This window comes from Danio rerio, chromosome 8, assembly GCF_049306965.1.
Source record: "Danio rerio strain Tuebingen ecotype United States chromosome 8, GRCz12tu, whole genome shotgun sequence".
Classification (NCBI taxonomy): domain Eukaryota; kingdom Metazoa; phylum Chordata; class Actinopteri; order Cypriniformes; family Danionidae; genus Danio; species Danio rerio.
In genome coordinates this window covers 16,953,753-16,975,718 of record NC_133183.1, presented here as the reverse complement: position 1 = coordinate 16,975,718, position 21,966 = coordinate 16,953,753, and the positions used below count along the sequence as shown (strand labels likewise).

Genomic DNA, 21,966 nt, shown 5'->3' with positions numbered 1-21,966 from the left:
CACAGCTGTCAGTTAAAGTGAGTTTTGAAAAGCAGCAAACAGCATTAAATCTAAACTCTCGAAAGCACTCTAAGATTGCGCTCAGATGGTCTCGGTGAATATAAACCAGCTGATCTGACATCTGTATTTCAGCCACGAGCTCTTGGCAGAAACTCCACCTGGCATGCAAGTGTGTACAGGAACAGCAGTAAACTGTAGATATCGAAAGTATTTTCGTGGCTTACAGATGCCAGTTTGCATGCATTTCTTTGACCATAGAGATAAACATCATCCCTTAGGCTTCTGACTAATAAAAAGCAACCTTCACAATAATAATGCTAAACTTTATATTTCACACCACATTCACGCATACATATTATGAGTATATGGTTTTAAACAACAGCAGGCTTTCACTTACTGTACTTATTAATCCACTATCTTCTTTTAAAATTATTAGAATAAAGAATAAAACTCTTATTTTGTTATATATTGTTATACAATTTGTTCTATATTGGTATAAAACTCGAATTTTGTTAAATAATTTCAGATGAATTAGATGGGCATTTATTTATGTTAATAGTACAGGGCTGAAAAATGCCACGCTTTGAGAATCATCTTTCTGCAGAGGATAGGTTTGTTTGACTGTGGCTGCATAGATGTAACCAGTCAGCAAGATTTCCCACTTGTGGTCAGGGAGATGTTTCAAATTTTAAGTCGTGAACAAACATGAAGTGAATTTCTGTAGTGGCATGTAGTGCATGCTTTATCACAGATGAGGTGGATGCAATGCAATATTCATCAAAATACACCGCTCTTTCAGGTTTATTCAACCAGAAATTAAAATTCTGTTATTATTGCCCACTCTCATGCCGTCCCAATTCTGTTTCTTTATGAATTTGTTCTGATTTTTTCTTCTCTTCCACATCAGGTTAGGGTGCACATTTACTACAGGCAACACAACACATTGCCATTAGAGTCAGCAGCACAACACACAAGCACCGTGTTGCCTGTACTAAACATACACCCTAATCTGACATGGTGTCACCACAGCAGAATGAACCGCCAACTTATCCAGCATATGTTTTACACAGTGGATGCCCTTCCAGCCGCAGCCCATCACTGGGAAACATCCATACACTCTCATTCACAGACATACACTACGGACAATTCAGCTTACCCCATTTACCTATCCCACATGTCTTTGGGCTTGTGAGGGAAACCAGAGCACCCGGAGGAAACATGCAAACTCCACACAGAAATTCCACTGACCCAGCCGAGGCTTTAATCAGCGACCTAGTTGCTGTGGGGCGATTGTGCTACCCACTGCGCCACCATGATGCCCCCATTTCAATACAATCAATTGATATTATAAATAGATATCATTATTATTATATTTGTTTTTTACAATTTACAAATATATATTTATTCATATGTGATCATATCTTTAAAATGTGGAAATATAAAATAAAATGTAATAAAATGTAAAATGCTAAATAAAAACATTGTACTTTCAAGATTGCAAGGCTTTCTCCAAGATAGGCTCATTCTGAAAGCGTAGCCCTATATACATTTCTGGAGATTGTGAATTATGTAGCCAGAAGTACGTATGGCTGCATTTCATTTTTTTAAATAAACGCTATGGGGCGGTGTGACGCCATTCCTTTTCGCGCTTACCAGCTGATCGATTAACTCCATATGGACGGCTTTCCTGCTGCTACCAGTTCGTCCAGTAGCTCGCCATGTACGTCAGTGGACTTGAGACGCAGAGAGGAGATGACCATGATTATGGGGTCAGGTGAGGAATGGTTCCAGAAAGCAGGAAAGATGAAAACAAAAGCCAAAGAATAAAATAAACAAGTAAATAACAGGGTGAGAATGTGGTAAAATTCTTTTTCCGAATTGCTTTTTAAATTTGCCGGTTGGGTTTTTTTTTTTTTTTTTAAATACTATCAGTTAGGTTTAGGGAAGAAGGAGGGTGGGTCAGTTGATCAGTCAGTCAGTCAGTCAGTCATTCAGTAAGTCAAACAGTCAGTGGACAGCGGCCTCTGGTGGATTTACGAGAGAACAGCAGGCGTGAATAGCACTTGTGAGAGAAATGTGAGATCTTAAAAAGCACAGCGCCCTCTCATGGATTCACGAAAACAAAAACTGCAAAAACTGCAAAAAAAAAAAAAAAAAAAAACGTAGCTCCTGGGCTGTATTTGGCACTCTCCAGAAATGTATATAGAGGTACGTTTTCAGAATGAGCCTGGGTTGGCTTTCTCACAATGGTGTTTTTCACATATCTGTCTGCGTCCTTGTAATGGTGTGTAATTTATGAAAAAAATATGAACACTGTAAACAATGTTTTTTTGTGGCAACAAGCCATAAAATATAGAGAATAATATGAAATGATAGACTTTTTATTTTGTCCATATGATGTATATCATTATATTGCACAGCCCTGTTGTGAATTACAATTTACCAACCATCTGAATTCACACCGTGTTCACCTGCCTTTAACTTTGATAAAATTAAAAGTTCTATGAATCTTAGATGTCCTTTAGAACCATCAATGTCAATAATTAAATAAATAAACACAAAATAATAATATTTCTTTATTTCCTTTATTTCCTTTATTTTTACCCTTTTGTTAATGGTATAAATCACAGTTATGTACTGTCTGCACTCTCTTAGACCGGACTGCTGTTTTCAATGACCTACACTGCTTCAAAACAGATAAATATCAGCCTGTGCAGTGCCACAACAGTTTAAACACACCTTTCATATCCAACCATAATTAAACAAACCCAAAGCAGCTATTCCTCTTCAGGATAAGCAACTTTCAGGCAGGTGTGTTGGAACAGGGTAGAGCTAAACTCTGCATCACTGAGGATTGGCCTATATTTGCAAATCAAAACATTATTTTCAGTTCCATTTTAGTGAAAATCTTTATAGTTTTACTTATTCATTCATTTTCTTCTCGGCTTAGTCCCTTTATTCATCAGGGGTCGCCACAGCGGAATGACCTGCCAACTTATCCAGCAAATGTTTTACGCAGCTGATGCCCTTCCAGCTGCATCCCATCACTGGGAAACACCCATAAACTTTCATTCACACACATAACCTATGGACAACTTAGCTTACCTAATTCACCTATAGCGCATGTCTTTCGACTTGTGGGGGAAACCGCAGCACGTGAACTCAGGGAGAACATGCAAACTCCACACCAAAAATCCAACTGTCCCAGCCGAGGCTCCAACCAGCGACCACAGTGATACCCACCGAGCCACCTTTACAGTTTTATGTAAGATATAAATGTGGCTGTTTTGTTACATACACAATGAGCTCCAGGTGGCTCATTTTCAGTGCCCTATAAAGAAGTCTATTTGTTTTGAAGTTATTTATTGCACACTCAACATTTATAAGAGCAGGTTCAGTCACTGTCCTTTAAACAATTATCCACTTCACAATATAACCCGATCCCCATCTACTGCAAGAGTAAAAAATACTAGGAAAAGACACAAGGATGAAATGAACAGAGTTATTAGAAACAATGGCATGACTGACACTAAGACAAATACATAGCCATTATAGGCTTACCAATTACACTGGGTAATGCACATAAATGCTGAATCGTATTTCACTGATTCCATTTTGCTAATGGAATGTTTGGTCAAATCAGGATGAAGAACAGCTGCAATAAAACAACTATTACGTATCCATTACCACCTAAAACGGTAATGAAGATGTTTTCCACTTATTTTCTAACTGGTTTGAGTGACTATTACTTTGACTCAAACACAAACATATCTAAATATCAAAAGCAGTCATGCACACATAAACCATGGAAAATATTTTGGTACAGAAATTCTGTAATCGCTCAGACAGGTCAAATTCAGGATTTTACATATTACACACACACAAATAAACGTATACAGCTATCTTTATGAGGATTTTTCAAAGACGTCAGCATTTTTACACTTTCAAAATACTTTTCTGTGTGATTTATTAGCCGTTTGACTCATGTGGACCAAAAAATATCCTCAGAGTATGGAGTCAAATCAGTTTTTAAAAAAATATATATATTTTTTAAATTCATATATCCACAACACAAAATTCACATTTACAAAATTCAAGTCGTAAGTTCAAAACACAATTCGTGAATACACAAACCCAATTTGTAAATTTAAACAAGATTAAAAAAAAATATGCAAAACTAATTAGTAAGTTTTAAACACGATTCAAAAATATGCAAATCTAATTCGTAGGTTTAAAACACGATTCAAAAATATGCAAATCTAATTCATAAGTTTAAAGAACGATTTAAAAATATGAAAATCTTATTTGTAAATTCAAAACACTATTCAAAAATATGCAAATCTAATTCGTAAGTTTAAAGCATGATTAAAAAATAAACAAATACAATTCGTAAATTCAAAACATGATACAAAAGTAAGCAAGTCGAATTCGTAAGTTCAAAACACTATTCAAAAATATACAAATCTAATTTGTAAGTTCAAAGAACAATTCAAAAATAAGTAAATCTTAATTGTAAATTCAAAACACTTTAAAATATGCAAATCTAAATCGTAAATTCAAAACACTATTCAAAAATACACAAATCTAATTTGTAAGTTCAAGGAACGATTCAGAAACATGCAAATCTTATTTGTAAGTTTAAAACACGATTAAAAATATACAAATCTAATTGGTAAGTTCAAAACATGATTAAAGAAATATAATTATAAAAATATAACACAGATATAAGTTTGTAAATTTAAAACTTGATTCAAAATTACACAAATCCTAATGATTTGGCAAAATATTTTTGATTTTTAACTTTGAATTCACGAATTGCATGTTTACAATATTATGAATTAGAATTTGCAAATACAAATTGTGCTATGAATGTATGAATTTTATTTTGTAAATGTGTTATTTTTGAGACTGATCTGGCTCCATACCATAGAGGTATTGCTTACTTGTGGTCTCTAATGTAAGGTAAAACATTTAAACACACACTTATACCCTTACAATTGAAAAAGAGTTTAAGAATTTAAAAACATTCTCAGTTAACTTCCAAATAATAATCCAAATTAAATTTCATAACAATGTTTAGTTTTATCATATGATACTATCACTGTACCACAGAATGTTTTTAAAAGGCATTATGGCATTATTATATATGCTGACATTATGAGTTTTGCATGAATATCTGTGGGCACACACACACATACACTACACACACTCAAAGCACCCACCTCATAGGACATAAGATCGACAAATCTACTGCCAAAACAACAAAGTAGCTCATCTTTTACATCTCAAGCCCACTCAAAGCAAGGTGTCTGAATGGCTGCTTAGCACCATGTTTTTGAAGTCTCAGCATGAGAGATTGAAATGAGACCACACATGGTAAATAAAGATTTGGAAGGTGCAGAGACTTTGTCATGGCTTGTTAGATTCATCTGTGGGTTTTAGCTGTGGGATGAAGGCAGATGAACAATAGACCCTTACCAGCACATGTTATCCCTTCTTTTTCCACCTCCATGTCCCCCTTTCTCTCGCTCCCACACCCTTTGGCCTTGAGTTCTCCACAGACTTTCTTTGTGTCTGCTGTTCTGTCCATCACCATCTAGTCGCTTCGGGATGTTTATATTCTGTAATTAGAGAGTAAATGCAACGATGAAACAGTAAAACGGTTGATACATCAGGCTTCAAAAGGCCTATATGATATACTGCTATAGTGAGAATATGAAATAAAAAAGAAGCTGTAATAAGCAAATTAGTGCACTTGTTATTTATATTTCCGCAAATATATTATACTTAGTATAGTACAAGTATAGCAGTCTACTTACATAACATGCATATATATATATATATATATATATATATATATATATATATATATATATATATATATATATATACTAACTGACAAAAGTCTCATCGTCGATCCCAGTTGTAAGAGCAACAAATAATAACTTGACTTCTAGTATTTCTAGTATATGGTAGATTTTCTGATGAATCATCTGTTGAAAGTTATCACAATCATCACAAATACTGCAGAAGACTTATTGGAACCTGCATGGACAAAAGATTCTCACAGAATCAGTCAAGTTTGGTGAAGGAAAAATCATGGTTTGGGGCCACATTCATTATTAACAAGAGATCTGCAGAGTGAATGGCAACATCAACAGCCTGCAGTATCAAGACATTTGTGTTCTGCCCATTACATTACAAACCACAGGAGTGGGCAAATTCTTCAGCAGGATTGCACTCCTTCTCATACTTCGGCAAAGTTCCAGAAAGAAAAGAAGGTCAAGGTGCTCCAGGATTGGCCAGCCCAGTCACCAGATATGAACATTATTGAGCATGTCTGGTGTAAGATGAGGGAGGCGTTGAAGATGAATCCTAAGAATCTTGAACTCTGAGAGTCCTGCAAGAACACTTTCTTTGCCATTCCAGATGACTTTATTTGAGTTATTTGAGTCATTGCAGAGATGTCTGGATGCAGTCCTTCAAGCTCATGGGAGTCATACACAATATTAATTTATTTTTCACTGCACCATGACTTTATATTCTATACTGTACATTATTGCTGTCAACTGACAAGAATTTTGTCTAAGCAAAGTCAGTCCTTACTGTCTTAATTCTTGCGTGGGTTTCCTCCAGGTGCTCAGGTTTCTCCTAATTGAATAAACTAAATTGGCCATAGTGTACGAATGTGTGTGTGTGTGTGTGTGTGTGTGTGTGTGTGTGTGTGTGTGTGTGTGTGTGTGTGTGTGTGTGTGTGTGTGTGTGTGTGTGTGTGTGTGTGTGTGAGAATGTAAAAGTGTATGGGTGTTTCCCAGTACTAGGTTATGGCTGGAAGGGAATCTGCTGTATAAAACATATGCTGTAATAGTTGGCAGTTCATTCCACTGTGGTGACCCCTGATAATCAGGGACTAAGCTAAAGGACAATAAATGAATGAATGAATGAATTAATGAATGAATGAATAACCCTTTAAGTTACTCTCATTTCTCTCTTAGCATTACCTTTCTATAAATGACAGAGCACAAATAAATAAGTAAATAACATTTTATTTGACAAAACTGCTGTTTGTGTATATTTTAACAGCAAAACAACACAAGAAATGGAACAAATATTGCCACAGTTTTTTGGGGGAAAACATTTAAATTATTATTTTAGAGTGCAAAAATCTGAAAATCCTAGAGGTTTCTCTCTTTCCCAAAAGTAGCCTGTGAAAACAGAGACATGGCAGTGGGAAAATGTGCTTGTTGCTGATGTAGGAGATTTTGAGTAAAATCCATTGGATGAAACCAGTGGCGCGAACGAGATAAGACACAAAGAGAGCAATGTAGCATGCAGATGTTTCTCCAGCATTAGATCAACACATCTTCACCTCGCTGCACCACTTCAACACAACTGATTTCACACGTTCCCTCATAGTTATGCTTATAAATGCATAACTTAAAAAAAATGTTTAGGATTGAATAACTAAAGTCCTTTGAATAAAGACAATGAAAAAAAAAACTAATATTGCCAGACCATTCATATAAAAGTTTCATGTTTTTGTAATCTAAATATGAAATATGTTTTTACTCTATAATCCAATTAAAAATAAAACAATTAAATAAACTAATTTTATATTTAGGAGCACATTTAGCCATCGTTACTGATCGCAGCCAATACATTTTAACACCAGGTGGAAACAGGATCTCTATGCAAGAATACATTTTTATGGATGAGATTAACAGATTCTAGCATCCAGACACAAATTAAACTGCACACGGCATTCCGAAATTGGAATGCAGCCACAAAAATCTGGGTGAAGCAATTGTAGTTGCATTGGCAAAAATACGGGCAGCCCTAAATAACCCAATGCGCTGCGACGGTGCGTGTTTGTTACTGTTTATTTTGGAAGGAATGCTTTGGCATGTATGCTGTAAATGCTAAACAGCAGAAAATAGCGCACAACCTTCAATTAAATGTCTCTTGTTTTGTCCTGCCGGGAACAATGAAAGCAAAGATGCTGTTTAAAAAATAGCGGCATGTTTTTGTTGTGTCAGAAGCATTGTTGTGGAATGTTTCGTTGTGAAAGCCGCACAAGGCTGGACTTTGAGGAGTAGCGAGGAACAGGCCATAATGACACACTGCCAGCTTAAACCAAACACTTTTCTGAAGTTTGTTTATGTGGATTATAGTTAGCCATTAGTTCCAGCCTTGTCATCCTCACCACAAACTAAACCACTTTACCTTGTGTTTATGTGTCTCTTTAGGACTTGCTGCACCTCACAGAGATGGATCTGTTGGGTTTGGGGGTCCAAAGTCGTCTTCATCGAATCCATATTCTCTCTAGTATCCAAGTCCTGCGAGAACGTGAAACAAAACGAGGTTAGTCTTGCTTTTTCTGAATCTACTGTCAGACTACAGAGTTGATACTGTACATGCTTTAATTTATCGACTCAATAATGCTAATATATAAAGTGAAAATCCCTAACATTTTCATGAGACTTTTAGGGATCAGTATAAAATCAAACTCTGAGGCAAAGAAAACAAAATGTATTCATTTGCCTAATCTTATAGCATAAGAAGTGCTACAGACCTCACAAATCCAGCTCTGTCAGTTACTTTGTAAGCGATATAATGGAAAGAAGATTTCTAAATTCCTTCCTATTGTATTTTTCAGAACCTTTTTTGTATTAGTAGCCCTTGATGTAATGACTGTCTCATTACAAGACCTTCATAATTGTAAGAAAATTGTGAACTAAATTATTAAATGTAAAGAGCAAACCTAGAAAAAATAATCAACAGTCAGTATAGTGGATGTATATTGAAAAAAAACCCATAATGATTTATTATTATTATTATTATTATTGATTTACTTTTAATGCTCTACATGCAAGGGGACTTCTAATTTTGCTCAGGCCTTTCTGGTGAACTGTCTTGCCATTATAATCTAGATCTGATTTGTTTAAAATCAATGATCTTCACTGTCTGATTGAGATACTATATGAATCACATCGGACAAGAAGCACTCCAATAAATTACATTGTTCAGCACCATGTTTTTTAATTATGGAAATTTAATTCAATACAGTATTTCCAACGACGTTTCAGTGCTTGCCTTCTGCTCCTGAAGGTGCTTGCGTTTAAATGGTCTTTCAACTCATTTTACAATTTACAGTTTACAATTAATCATTTAGCAGACGCTTTTATCCAAAGCGACTTCCAAATGAGGACAAGGAAGCAATTTGCACAACTATAGAAGCAACAATGAATAAGTGCTGTAGGCAAGTATAAGAAGCAAAGCATTAGTAATATTTTTTTTCTTGTAATACAGTTAGCGGTGGAGCCAGAGACGCAATTACGGATTAGGAAGGAAAGTGGAGACTAAATAGTAAATAAAGAGTTTTTAGTCGTTTCTTGAAGACAACGAGTGACTCTGCCGTTCTGATGCAGTTAGGGAGTTCATTCCACCAACTGGGCAGCTTGAATGCGAGAGTTTGGGAAAGTGATTTCTTCCCTCTTTAACAAGGAACCACGAGGCGACGTTCATTCACAGAACGCAAGTTTCTGGAGGGCACATAAATCTGCAGAAGTGAGAGCAGATAAGAAGGAGCAAAGCCAGTAGTCGTTTTTTAAGCAAACATCAGGGCTTTGAATTTGATACGAGCAGCAACTGGCAGCCAGTGCAAACAAATGAGTAGCGGAGTGACATGTGCTCTTTTAGGTTCATTAAAGACCACTCGTGCTGCTGCGTTCTGGAGCAGCTGAAGAGGTTTAAGAGTTGCTGAAATAACAATGATATGTTCGAATGTTTTCTAGCCTCTTTAGAAAAAAAAGTACAAAATACACCTATAGACGAATTACCATGTTTGTAAACATTCAGAATGCACGTGCAGCAAGGTTGCAGAAAAAAACTGGGAGCACTAGCATTTACAGCAAGGGAATGACATCTGATGCGGTTCAGAGTTTGTTTATGTATTAGAAAGAAGTTATATTGATTACATATTATATATATTTATTTCATAATGCTTTCATCATAACAGCTTATCACCCAGTAATAAGCACAGTGATTCGGCAACATTAATGTTAAAGTGAGCGGCCTAGCCTACAATTAATTGTTCTGTGTGGTCATGTGCAAGAAATAATGTTCCATGATTACAAGATTCAAAACTTTGTTGTGCTAAAAACCGAGGTTCTGCCCAGCCAAAGACAAGAAAAAAAGACGGTACTATACGGCTTGGGTAATTAATCATCAACAAGCAAAACCACTGCATCCTGACAGCGAACTGCACCTGTAAGGTAGGTTATGTGAACTTACACTTTCACGTTTCATTCTTAGCATTCAGTGTTCGCAGTTTAATTAACCGTAACTTTTTTTGCTGAAATCATTGCTGCAATCAAAAGCGAGTGTATGATTCAGCATAACGTAAACGTACCTGATATGAAATGAGAACTGCAGAGTCGAGCATTTTTAACTAGGTCCTCACTCCATTCAGCTCCCTTTTAGCCAAAGTCGTCTGCGGTTGGCATTAAAAGCAGTGTGGTGTACGGTAAGTAAAGTTTTCTATTTCTATTCGAATTTGGCATCCTACTGCTCAACACAGCATGTTTGCTATTGCAACCAGTCTCTTTTTGCAACTTGAGTGATGTCATGTGTGACGTAGGTTGGTAATTCGTCTATAGCACATGTCTTTGGACTAAATTCAGCAATCTTCTTGCTGAGAGGCAACAACCACTGCGCCACTGTGTGGGCCTGAAAGGTTCACTTGAATCGACTTAAAAAAATAAGTCAGCAAGATTATTTATTTTTTTTTTTTACAATCTAGTCTTTTTGAAAAACAAAATGTGCAACAGAATCATTTAATTCCATTACTGAACCAGCCATTAAAATATCTCCTCAGAAACGACAGTGGTGTAAAAGCAGAAGCAGGAGCTTATCTTTTTGGGGATGTTTTCTCTAGCTGGGCTGAATCTGCTGTTCCTGCGCTCTCTCGGTCTGTGAAGTCCTGCTTGTACTGGACAGCATGTGACTGTGTCTGTCCAGGCGTAGAAGAGCTTCATTAATCACAGCAATCCTATAGTGTGGGAGAACACATCAGGACAAAGCTACAGGCACCGTATGCTATATAGGGGTCAAATCAACAGGGATTAGTTCACAGAAAGGAGCACTGAAGTGTAAGATGGATCTTCCAGTGGATTGTATTGTGTGTGTAATGGTAATGTCTATATTAGTTGTTGACATGACGTTGCATTTTCACTAATACACATGACAAAAAGTAATATAATTAGTGTTGTCATCATTTAAAATGCAGCAAATGGTTATTTCATTGTCTTACGTGGGCCTCTTGTTATAAAAATGGCTGTATTATTCATTTTTTTCTACATTTCCGAGGCAAATCTCAAAACTGTCCTATAGTGTGACTGTGTCAGTAAATTACAGCTCTCATAAATTAAAATGAAAGTCATAAAAACATTAATAAATACCTCAGGTAATTTAAGTAAAAGGCAATAGAGAAAACTGCTTCCTCTGGTGTGACACTATATGCTGTTTTTAAATTATGAAATTACACAGAAAACTGTAATAAGTTAAAGGACCCAATTCAAGATCATGTGACTGTGTTTTTAGGTTTTTATTTTTTGTTTTTTTTACTTATTTAACTTTTTAACATATGTGGAATCACAATAAAATCTGTATGTTGTCCTCTGATGTGACACTCCTATTTATTGAAAATGTCCAGCGATTTTAAATGTTATCAGTCGATTGAATGGGCATTATTAATGGTTATCAGCTGATAGATATGGGCCAGTAGGGACCTTCTGCACCCACTGGTAGGCTCAGGTGGCTGTTATCAACCATCCACATGGTTAATCAGCTATATGAGATATCAAATTTCTGCTCTTCTTGCGTAAATCTACCAGAAGCCGTTCCAATTGACCTGTCCTCCTCCTTCCCTAAACCCTGTTTTTAAAAAAACAGTCAAAAGCAAATTACTTGCTTGTTTGGCTTTTGTTTTACCTGCTTTCTGAGACTGTTCTTCGCCAGACTCAAACTCTGTCATCAGTGTCAACTTCACTCTATGTCACAAGTCAGCCAACATACACAGAGCCACTGGAGAAACTGGTGGTAACAGCCGAAAAGCCATCCATGTGGTGGTAAGCAGAATGAGCTTATGCTGATTATTTATATAATTTATTACATTTCCAATTAATTGTATTTTATTAATGTTTACCCCAACCCTAAACCCAACCATCACAGTAACGTAAAAACAGATCTGGATCTGGAGGCTTCTCTATTAATATAGCTGGTTAACCATGTGGATGGATGATAACAGCCTTCTGGGGCAACCAGTGGGTGCAGAAGGCCCATATTTATCAGCTGATAACCACTGATAATGCCCATTCAATCGACTTATAACATTTGAAGATGGGTGCAGTGTCCAACAAGTCCGACAAGTCATGAAGAAAAAAATATTGTTCATAATATCATACAAAACAAATAGCACTTTTTGAAGAAAAGCGTCCAACAACAAAGACAAATCATTCTCATACTATTTGTATATTATAATAAGACCTTTCTTAATTTTTTCTATTTCACATTGTAGGACATATTAAAGGTACATTTCAGTATTTTTTTTAAACAGTGAAAGAACTGATGAAGTTAGTGACCTCTTATATTTTCAAACTTAATACATTTTCAGTAAAGCCCAAACTATTCATACCCCTGGCAAATTCTAATACAATTTTTGGTTCAAATGTAAATAAATGCTGTAATATATAGTCAATTATATATATAAATGTATTAATTTATTGTCACTGTAAAACTATAACGCACTGATACTCGTATATATATATATATATATATATATATATATATATATATATATATATATATATATATATATATATATATATATATATATATATATATATATGTGTATATATATATATATATATATACAGTTGAAGTCAGAATTATTAGCCGTCTTGAATTATTAGCTCCCCTGTTTATTTTTTTCCCAAATTTCTGTTTAACTGAGAGAAGGATTTTCTTTAACACATTTCTAAACATAACAGTTTTAATAACTTATTTCTAATAACTGATATATTTTATCTTTGCCGTGATCACGGTAAATAATTTTCAAGACACTTCAAGACAGCTTAAAGTTACATTTAAAGGCTTAACTAGGTTAATTAGCTTAACTAGGCAGGTTAGGGTAATTAGGCAAGTTATTGTATAATGATGGTTTGTTCTGTAGACTATTGAAAAAGAATATCTTAAAAGGGTCAAATTTTTGACCTTATAATGGTTTTTAAAAAGATTAAAAAACTGCTTTTATTCTAGCTGAAAAAAAAAACAAATAATACTTTCTCCAGTAGAAAAAATATTGTCAAAATTAAAATGTTAAAATTTCCTTGCTTTGTTAAACATAATTTGGCAAAAATTAAAAAAAATAAAAAATCAAAGGGGGCCTAATAATTCTGACTTTAACTGTGTATAATTTATTTTTATAATTTATTGTTTGTAAAAAAAAAAAAACTAAAACTTTTTTACTTCCTATTTGTCAACTACCCATATAAGTTTGACACACGCTCAGCATGGTGGAAAAGTTTTTATCTATGCTATCCTCAAGATCTTCCAAAAGCCTTCTCATAACCTTGAAAGCGATATGCATCTTAAATGATGGAGATTACGGTTCGTCAGAGAGCAGTCAGAAACATAAAAAACATTTACTGTCAACACTGACAGTGAGTCAAGAACTGACTTGCTTCCGTACACTCACACACAAAGACGTCCACCCTTCTGACTGTCCACACCATGCCGCTGCTATATCTGCAGATTAAACAGTGCTTTACTGACATACTTTTTTTTATGAACACATGACTTGCATTACAGGTATTATGTGAGCAGATCCTATTAACCACATGTACGTCATTTATTTCTCAAATATCTTCTTGCACATCTGGGGCTTTAACCTGCAAGATATTATTTTCTGTAATAGTGTTTACAAACAACAAAGATTGCGAAGCAAAATGTCTTTTAATAAGTGACGCTTGTTTTCATAAGTCACTTATAAATATGAGCATCTGTGGGTTGAATTCTTTTGGAGCTTATTTACAAAATACAGTCACATATTAGGTCACATTATTTGCCTCATATCGTACGATGAAGAATGACTGAACACTCATACCATTAATAGCCATCATGAAAACATTTCTGACTTCTATTTAAGCATTTTTTTTCTGTGTGTTTTAGTTTACTTCTTTATTAGAACCTACCACACTAATAAAAATAGTTTTGCCTAAAATCTTTACACAAAGAAGAGACAGATTTATTAATCGAACTAGATAAACACTTAATTACTTAATTAAATATATGTTAATTATTTTAGTAATAATTGTTCTTTCTATAATTTTTTTGCATAATTTAATTTAAATTATTTAATTTCAAATAAATAAATAAATTATTTATTTTATTAGATTTTAAATTTTTTAATTTTTTTTATTGTATGCAATTTATATATTCTTAGCTACAACTTTTTCAAGTAAGATAAAAACAATAATACAATTTTCCATTATTTTAAGTTTATCTAAGCTCATATTAAACATACTATGTACGTGGGACTCTTGTTTTGAAAATGGGAAAGGTAGGAAGACTAAAAAACTCAGGAGGCAGCCTTGCATGACCACAGAGTGTCCACAGCTTGTCAGAATGCAAGATGCTGGATAAATGGATTGTAAATGTATTCGGCATCACCCTGAAGTGGCCTAATCTTCATTTAAACAAATATTTTGTAAGTTTAATGTGTACATTGTGAAATTTGTCACGTATGTTTGTAATGAGGCAACAAACAAATGTAAACTGCTAACTATACGTTTTTGATGTAGGTTTGTGCATCATGACATATCACTTTGATCTAACTATGGTTTTTCTTGAGTGCAAGGATGCCAACAAACTTTGTAAAAAGAGTCGGTTCACGTGGAAGTTAGCATTAACTCCTGACTGTGTTTTCACATGTGTCAGTGTTTGAAAAAAAACATCTCTAATTACATATTTGTCAATACCTTTTGTCAAATATAATTAGAATTTAGCCTATATTTCAACCAAAACACAACTCAGTTTACTCTGGTGGCATAAAAATAAGTCAGTTACTTCTAGCTAAAATAAAACTCTCTACCACTTAGGTTGAAACGATTGTTAACAAGGCTCTACGACTCAAGTTGTTAAAATAATCTTTGACAAATTAAGTATGATTATTTTGTGTGTGTCAGAGCAGATAATAGCCCCTTTCACACAGTGATACCGGTAAATATCTGGAAAATTTCCGGAACGACTTTACCGGTATATTCAAAAAAGCGCTGTTCACACAGGCGAGGACGTTACGGAAATTTTCCGGAAAAGAGCATTCACACATCCATTCCAAAATACCGGTAAATTCTGACATCATTAACTAGAAATGAGCTTTAAACGGCTGCGCTTGTATTTGTAAACATTTGACTAAATTACAAACTCTGTGGATGATCAATATTGTGAACAACTTTCGCAGGATCACTTTCGCATGTCGAGATGTTCATAATATGTGCGTGTGCAGGCGCTCACAGGCTGTTTCACAGTCACACACAAAGCTTGCAGGTAAACAAACAACGGCTTATCATAAGCATCTCATCGATGATTATTTACACAGTTGGCATTAAGAAGAACATATAAGCGTGATCTGACTAACTTCTAGCAGCTAAATGTGTCTGGAAAAATATTCAAAGGCTTTTATTCTCACAAACCGCACGGACGTAAATGCGTCTGACTGTTGTGATTGGCTAAAGCAGACGTCTCACGTCAGCACGTTCTAGACGTGCACGCGCTTATTACGGCAATCTTCCTTCTGCATTCACACAGCGCAGCATTCCGGCAAATTGCCGGTAATGTTACAAGTTCTCTTTCCGGAAAATAGCCAGGACGAATTTACCGGTATTTTCAAAAAGGACCTGTTCACACATACAACCTTTCCGGAAAATTGCCGGCAATTTTCCGGAAAGGTCTGTATGTGTGAAAGGGGCTAGTGACTAACTGCAAAACATTAATATTCACAACTTTCCATTCCAGGGGAAATTCTGGATTTGTAAATGAACATATCCAACCGTTCCTGTAGATTTTTTACACTTATCTAAACCACAAACCTATTCAATTCAATTCATGTTTGTTTATATAGAGCTATAACATAGAACTGTTAGCAACTGAAACTGTCAGTCCAGTTTTCAGAGTTGAAGTTCAGTTTAGTTTAGTTCAGTGTAGTTTAATTTCACTGCTGAAAGTCCAAACACTGAAGAGCAAATGCATCAATGCGCAGCTCCTCAAGTCTAAAACTACTGTGTAGATATCAGAGAATACAGTAATATTAACCTATTAAATCAATGCATTCTATCATCTTTAAACTCCAAGTTTTTTTTCTGAACAAGATGGATAAGATATAAGAAATAAGATAGATGAAATTCTATTCTTGAAAATAAATAAAAAATTAATAAAAATCTCTTAATCAACCAGCACACATGCACACAAACATAAAAGAAAATTACTTATTGTAAGACTGGTCACATATTTTGGACTTGTTTTTTCATACCAATTAGGTTTTCTTTTTTATTAAAATGTGGCAAAGCTGCCACCACTATTCTTCAATCAAACAGACACACAGATATGTGTCTATGTAGGAGGAGCAGACACACTCTTCTGTGTGCAGGAGCTGCCAGGTGATTATAACCTCTTTCTCCTGTCCCACAATCCCGGCAGTCAGCATTGCTCTGGGGACAACCCTCCGCTGTGTGTAATTAAGTCCTTAAAAAGCATGTCAAGACACACACACATACAAACAGTGGGCTGACAGGCTGAGGCTCGTTTCCCAGGCATAACATACTACCTCGGCTACATTGCTATAGAGACTGACACTTTCAGAATGGGCCGTTGAATTAAACGTCTTGGATCAGCAACCTTGCGAATAAAATGGTTGGCATGTTTTGTAAGCAGTATTGAAATAATGTATGGCTTGGATTACATTTCAAAACAAGGAGTTTATAATGCAAACTTGAAAAAAAGGTTGCAAAATAAGCAAAAGTAAAGTTAAAGTACACTCAATGTAGACTTTAAGTAGACTGAAAACTTACAGTAGTGTCCTGGCAGTAAGTTCAAAGTAGAAATGTTTCGGCTGTTTGAGGACTCAATAGGTGGTCTGATTAAACCAGTTTCAACACCTTTAACAGCCTCTTCTAGTAGGGCCTTCATTCAACTCCTGCTGTCCTCATCTCCTGTATAAAAAATGCAAATGTTACAGTTGTATAGACCACCTGCTGAATCACTGTGAGAAACATTTTTCAAATGTTGTATTTTTAATATAAGCTGTTATATACGTCTTAGGCCCCGTTTACACTAATGCGTTTTCTTTTTAAAACGCATAAGTTTTGCTACAGTTACGCCATCCATCCACACTACCCTGGAGTTTGAGCGCTGAAAATGAAGCATTTTGGAAATGCTGAAGAGGTTTTCTTTCTAAAACGCTGCTGCTCTGTCTCAGTGTGGATGGGGGAAAAACGGAGACATCTGAAAACGGACTGCATACCTCAATATTAATCCTCAATATTAAGTAGCCTACACACACAGTTCAGTCCTGCATCCTCTCCTTGTAAGTTCAGACTTTGCAAGTTTGATATGGACTCCCGAGGACATGTCAGTAAATCTCCAAAGGGAACAATGTACTTAATAACCTTATTCACATCATCTTGGATACGTTGTTTCACTATCTTAACAGTAAAATGAAAACATGATAATGTCACCCTCCAGCTAATCAGAATCAAGAATTTCAACAAACTATACATATGCATATGTATATGTATGTATATATATATATATATATATATATATATATATATATATATATATATATATATATATATATATATATATATATATATATATATATATATATATATATATATATATATACATATACACACACACACATACACACACATACTCAGAAAAAAGAAAAAATGCACAGCTTTAAATCAATTTAAGAGCAAGTAAATGATGACTAATTTTTTTTAGTCATTTGGCTTCAGGCACTACCCTATTTTATTTGGTGCCTTTTGTGTAGTTGAAAAGTGTGTCAATGCATTAACACCCATGGATCTGCAGCATGGCCATGTTCAATGATGACAGGCTGCTCTTGTGCAGAACGGTTCGAGTATACTATTAAATGAAGCATGCTATTAAATGGGTGGTCGGCTCAATGCCTTCCCTGCTCTCAGCAGCAGATTGCAGATTCATCTAAAGGGATGCCACCCTATATAAAATTCCATACTTAAGCACTTCTGAGCTACAGTCAGCAGTACATCTTTCTAGGTGGGTTTCAAAATTGTGCAGTTTAATAATTGTATATTCTTGTAGACAAAGCATCTAAAAATATTTGGATTACAGAGTTGATATATGCTCAAATTAAAGCCCAATTATGCTGTTCTCTCATTAAGCACTTTGTGGGTGATTTGTAAAGCCTAATCCCACATACGAATTAGAAAAAGAAGAGTAATCGTAAACATTCTGACAGCCAGGGCAGAGCCTGTGAGGAACGTGAGAACAGTCAGATGAAAGCTCAGGGTGTCTCTTGGATGTATTCTAGGCGTTTCTTGGGTGTTTTGTGGGAAAATTCATCCCTGTCCTTGTGCTCACACTGGGTGTGAGAGCAGCGCTGGCATCAGCTTCCTCACCTCCCAGTGACATCCAGTTCAGTGCCAGCATCCTGTAAATTGTAAACACTTTTCCCAGCCAGAACGAACAGCTGGGCCCCCTCTTAAAAAAAAAACTCTGTGTTTTGAAATTTAATACACGTCCAAAAATATATGTCATGACGGATGATGCAGGGGTTTAAAGTAGCCATTGCTGGCTGCCTGTGAAAAGCTTTTGGATACCTGCAGTAAGCTCTTTTGTCTACTAAACAAATGTGACCTGTAGAAAGTGTCCATTACTCATTTGAATGATGTTTAAATATATTCTGGAGGAGGGTTGTATTGGAAATCTGCCAAGCTTGACAACAAGACTAGAACTAATGCATTATTTTTATTTATTTGCAAAGACACATAATGCACAGTATTTTTTTTTCAAATGCACATTCACAGTCTTACTGGAAATGATTCAGCAATGAATGCTAGTCACACTGAAAATAAAAAGATTATGTATGATCAAACTTACTCCACCTGTGACACAGCTTTCCTTGTTTGGTTGACATCACTAACCCTCTAATTTATCTTTTTAATCACCTGTCATATAGAAATAGCTTTTCTTACAGCCAGTTTTTAAAAACTAAACTTCTTTATTAATGTAAATGAAGCAGATTGAATATTAAATTGGAGATTCAATGTGTAAGTCATTAAGTCAATATTAGAAAATGTGGCTACAATAAAGCGCCAAAAATGCCATATTATTCAATTAAAAAGGCTGATATAAGGCATGTAACGTTTCAAGCACATCGGCTGTTCATCAGACAGTGTTTATCACAGTATGTTGCTCTCACAGGATCTCATTATCTCACAACAAGAAAATAGAAAAATACTCATATATACTCATATACCCAATTAAACATTAAAGATGGATCAATATCAAACTCCTCATTTAAACCTTTTGGAGACAAAGGCCCAATACCTCTTCCCCTTAGCCCTACTGCTGTGTCTCAATTCTCTTTAGCTTGAAGGCGTAGCGCTATAGGGGAAGGGCTAGATAGCCCTTCAAATTGGCTGCACATGGAAGTCAGGAGATGCATAAAGTAGTATTTTTTGTTGTTGTTATTATTATGAATTTTTACAACAAACAAACATATGTTTTATTACATTCATAAACGTGTTCGTGTTTAAAAAAAAAAAAAAAAAAAAAAAAAGCTAAATTTCGCTATCTATAATCTCGAATTATAGCTCCTGTGTAGCAGTCCCACAAGATTCTGACACTGGATGACACTTGAATACCCTGTCAGAAAAGTCTTGTGGCTGGGAATAACCTTTTTACAGTGTCTGGTATAATGTTAATGTTGTTTTTGTGTTTACTTAGATGAAAATTGCCACTGTGTAAATGCATAGTACAGTTAGATCTAATTGCTACATTCTATCGTTATGATAACATGAAATATGCGTTCAGTGATTTATGGTATTTAAATATATAACACTGGATCTTTAACAAATTTTAATGAAAGAAAAAACAACTTGACTACACAACTTAAAAAATTGAGTTTATGCTATTGAAGATCAGTCGCCATCGTCAATCTCATTTGAAGCAAAAGACCATGATGACAGATGGTGAAGTGTGCATGTTTTGTGGTGGTGTTCCATTTCTTAGGGGTAAATTTTGAAGCCCTTCCTCTTTCACATTATGTTTCAAGGGCCAAGGGGAAGGGGTAGGGGTACAAAAATAGAATTGGGATTGAGCCAAAATATCTAGAGTGAAAATCCAGAAGGCTTCACGTTGTAACAGCAATTTATTTAGATCTCCCCCCAACATGGACACTTAACAACCACTATGTATTGTAAAGTGAAGACAGAATGTCTCATAAGTAAAAAATGTCGAAAAGCGCATTGATGTTCAGAAATCCAAATTTTGAAAGGCCTATTCATCTTACCTACATAACATAAATGACATAGGAACCGCAACATATAGATTCCAGTGGCTGTCTTGCACAAAATAAGTTGACGTGTTGTATGTGAAGTTGCATTGCTTTCCACAATTAAAATTACCATGTGGTATATTATTTAAAAAATGCAGAGCGGGTTTTAGATGATCGCTTACCAACATATTACGGACATTAGATGTTCTTTTGTGTAAAGAGGTGAATTTTCAAACCTTTCTTTTGAGGGTGTAAGTGTTTTAATGGCACTTTATTAATGTCTTTAGCCACAGACGAATATTTTTTATAACAATTAACTAAGCTATCTCTTCACGAAACTATACGTTTTTGTGAAAAAAAGTGTGACATTATGTGGTCAGCATGTGTATTTGACAAAGAAAACAAAACAAGTGCCTTCTGTTCACAAAACAAAAAGATAATATATTTTCCACTTATTCCAATATGTCATCTATTCTGCATACAGCCTATTTTTGAAGTCTTCTTCCTAGTAAAGATCATTTTACTTTCACTAGCCATATTTATCCAGCAGCCTGGAATAGAGTTACACTTACATAAGTAAGAATGCGGGACAATCAGCCACCAGTGGCCACTTAGTCCGTCAATGTGTCCGTGCTTGTCCATGTGTAAATGGCAGCCAAACTCCCCCCGATGACAGCTAGACTGTAAACCGAGAGGTCAGATGTAGAGATGTTCATTTCTGGGCAGCAATTTACCGGTTCTGGAAAATGCCAGCTATGAGAGCCACATTTCTTTTGGTCAGATAAAGATGAAGTTGAGGAAAGTCATCGCTCACATATTAAAATTGGTTTATTAAACTTTTTAAATTATTCACCCAGGGCACACAATGAAATTATAAACACACAATTACCCACCTATTGGTTTTATGAAGCCTCTCAAAAGTGTATTTTAGGTAGTAGTGTTTATAGAAAGGGTTTTCTGTTGACAGTTGTATGATTAAGAAAATCATTCATGAGAGGAAATTAATATTTTTCCTGTTGAAAGCACAACCTTGATGATTATATGTTGTGGAATTCTCTGATAAACTGTTCTTACCCTCAACCTTGAGTAGACTTAATGTGTGCCTATTTCCATACTGTACAGTATCCTTAAAGGGACAGTTCACCCAAAAATTGTAATTCCCTCACAATTTATTCACATTCAAGTGCTTCTAAACTTTTATGAATGTATTTTTTCTGTTGAACACAAAACAAGATTTTCAGAAATATGTTTGATAAAGCAGCCACTTACTTCCAGGAACTAGTATAGGTACAAAAAATAATATACTCAAGAAAAAATCCTCAACACAAGAAAGAAACTCAAACAGCCTTGAAACAAGTGGAGAA

The 21,966-nt window shown here is 35.2% G+C and overlaps 1 protein-coding gene across 3 annotated transcripts in view; it reads left to right on the top strand.

Annotated features, from left to right (window-relative positions):
- Positions 1–21,966, top strand: part of bcar3 (BCAR3 adaptor protein, NSP family member) — a 146,677-nt gene that overhangs the window by 19,272 nt on the left and 105,439 nt on the right. For all 3 annotated transcript variants that reach the window (XM_068223007.2, XM_005166886.6, XM_021478295.3), the window contains one exon: positions 8,247–8,361. In XM_068223007.2, the coding sequence (XP_068079108.1) occupies positions 8,268–8,361 (94 nt within the window). In that variant the 5' untranslated portion in view covers positions 8,247–8,267. The remainder of the gene's footprint in view (positions 1–8,246; positions 8,362–21,966) is intronic.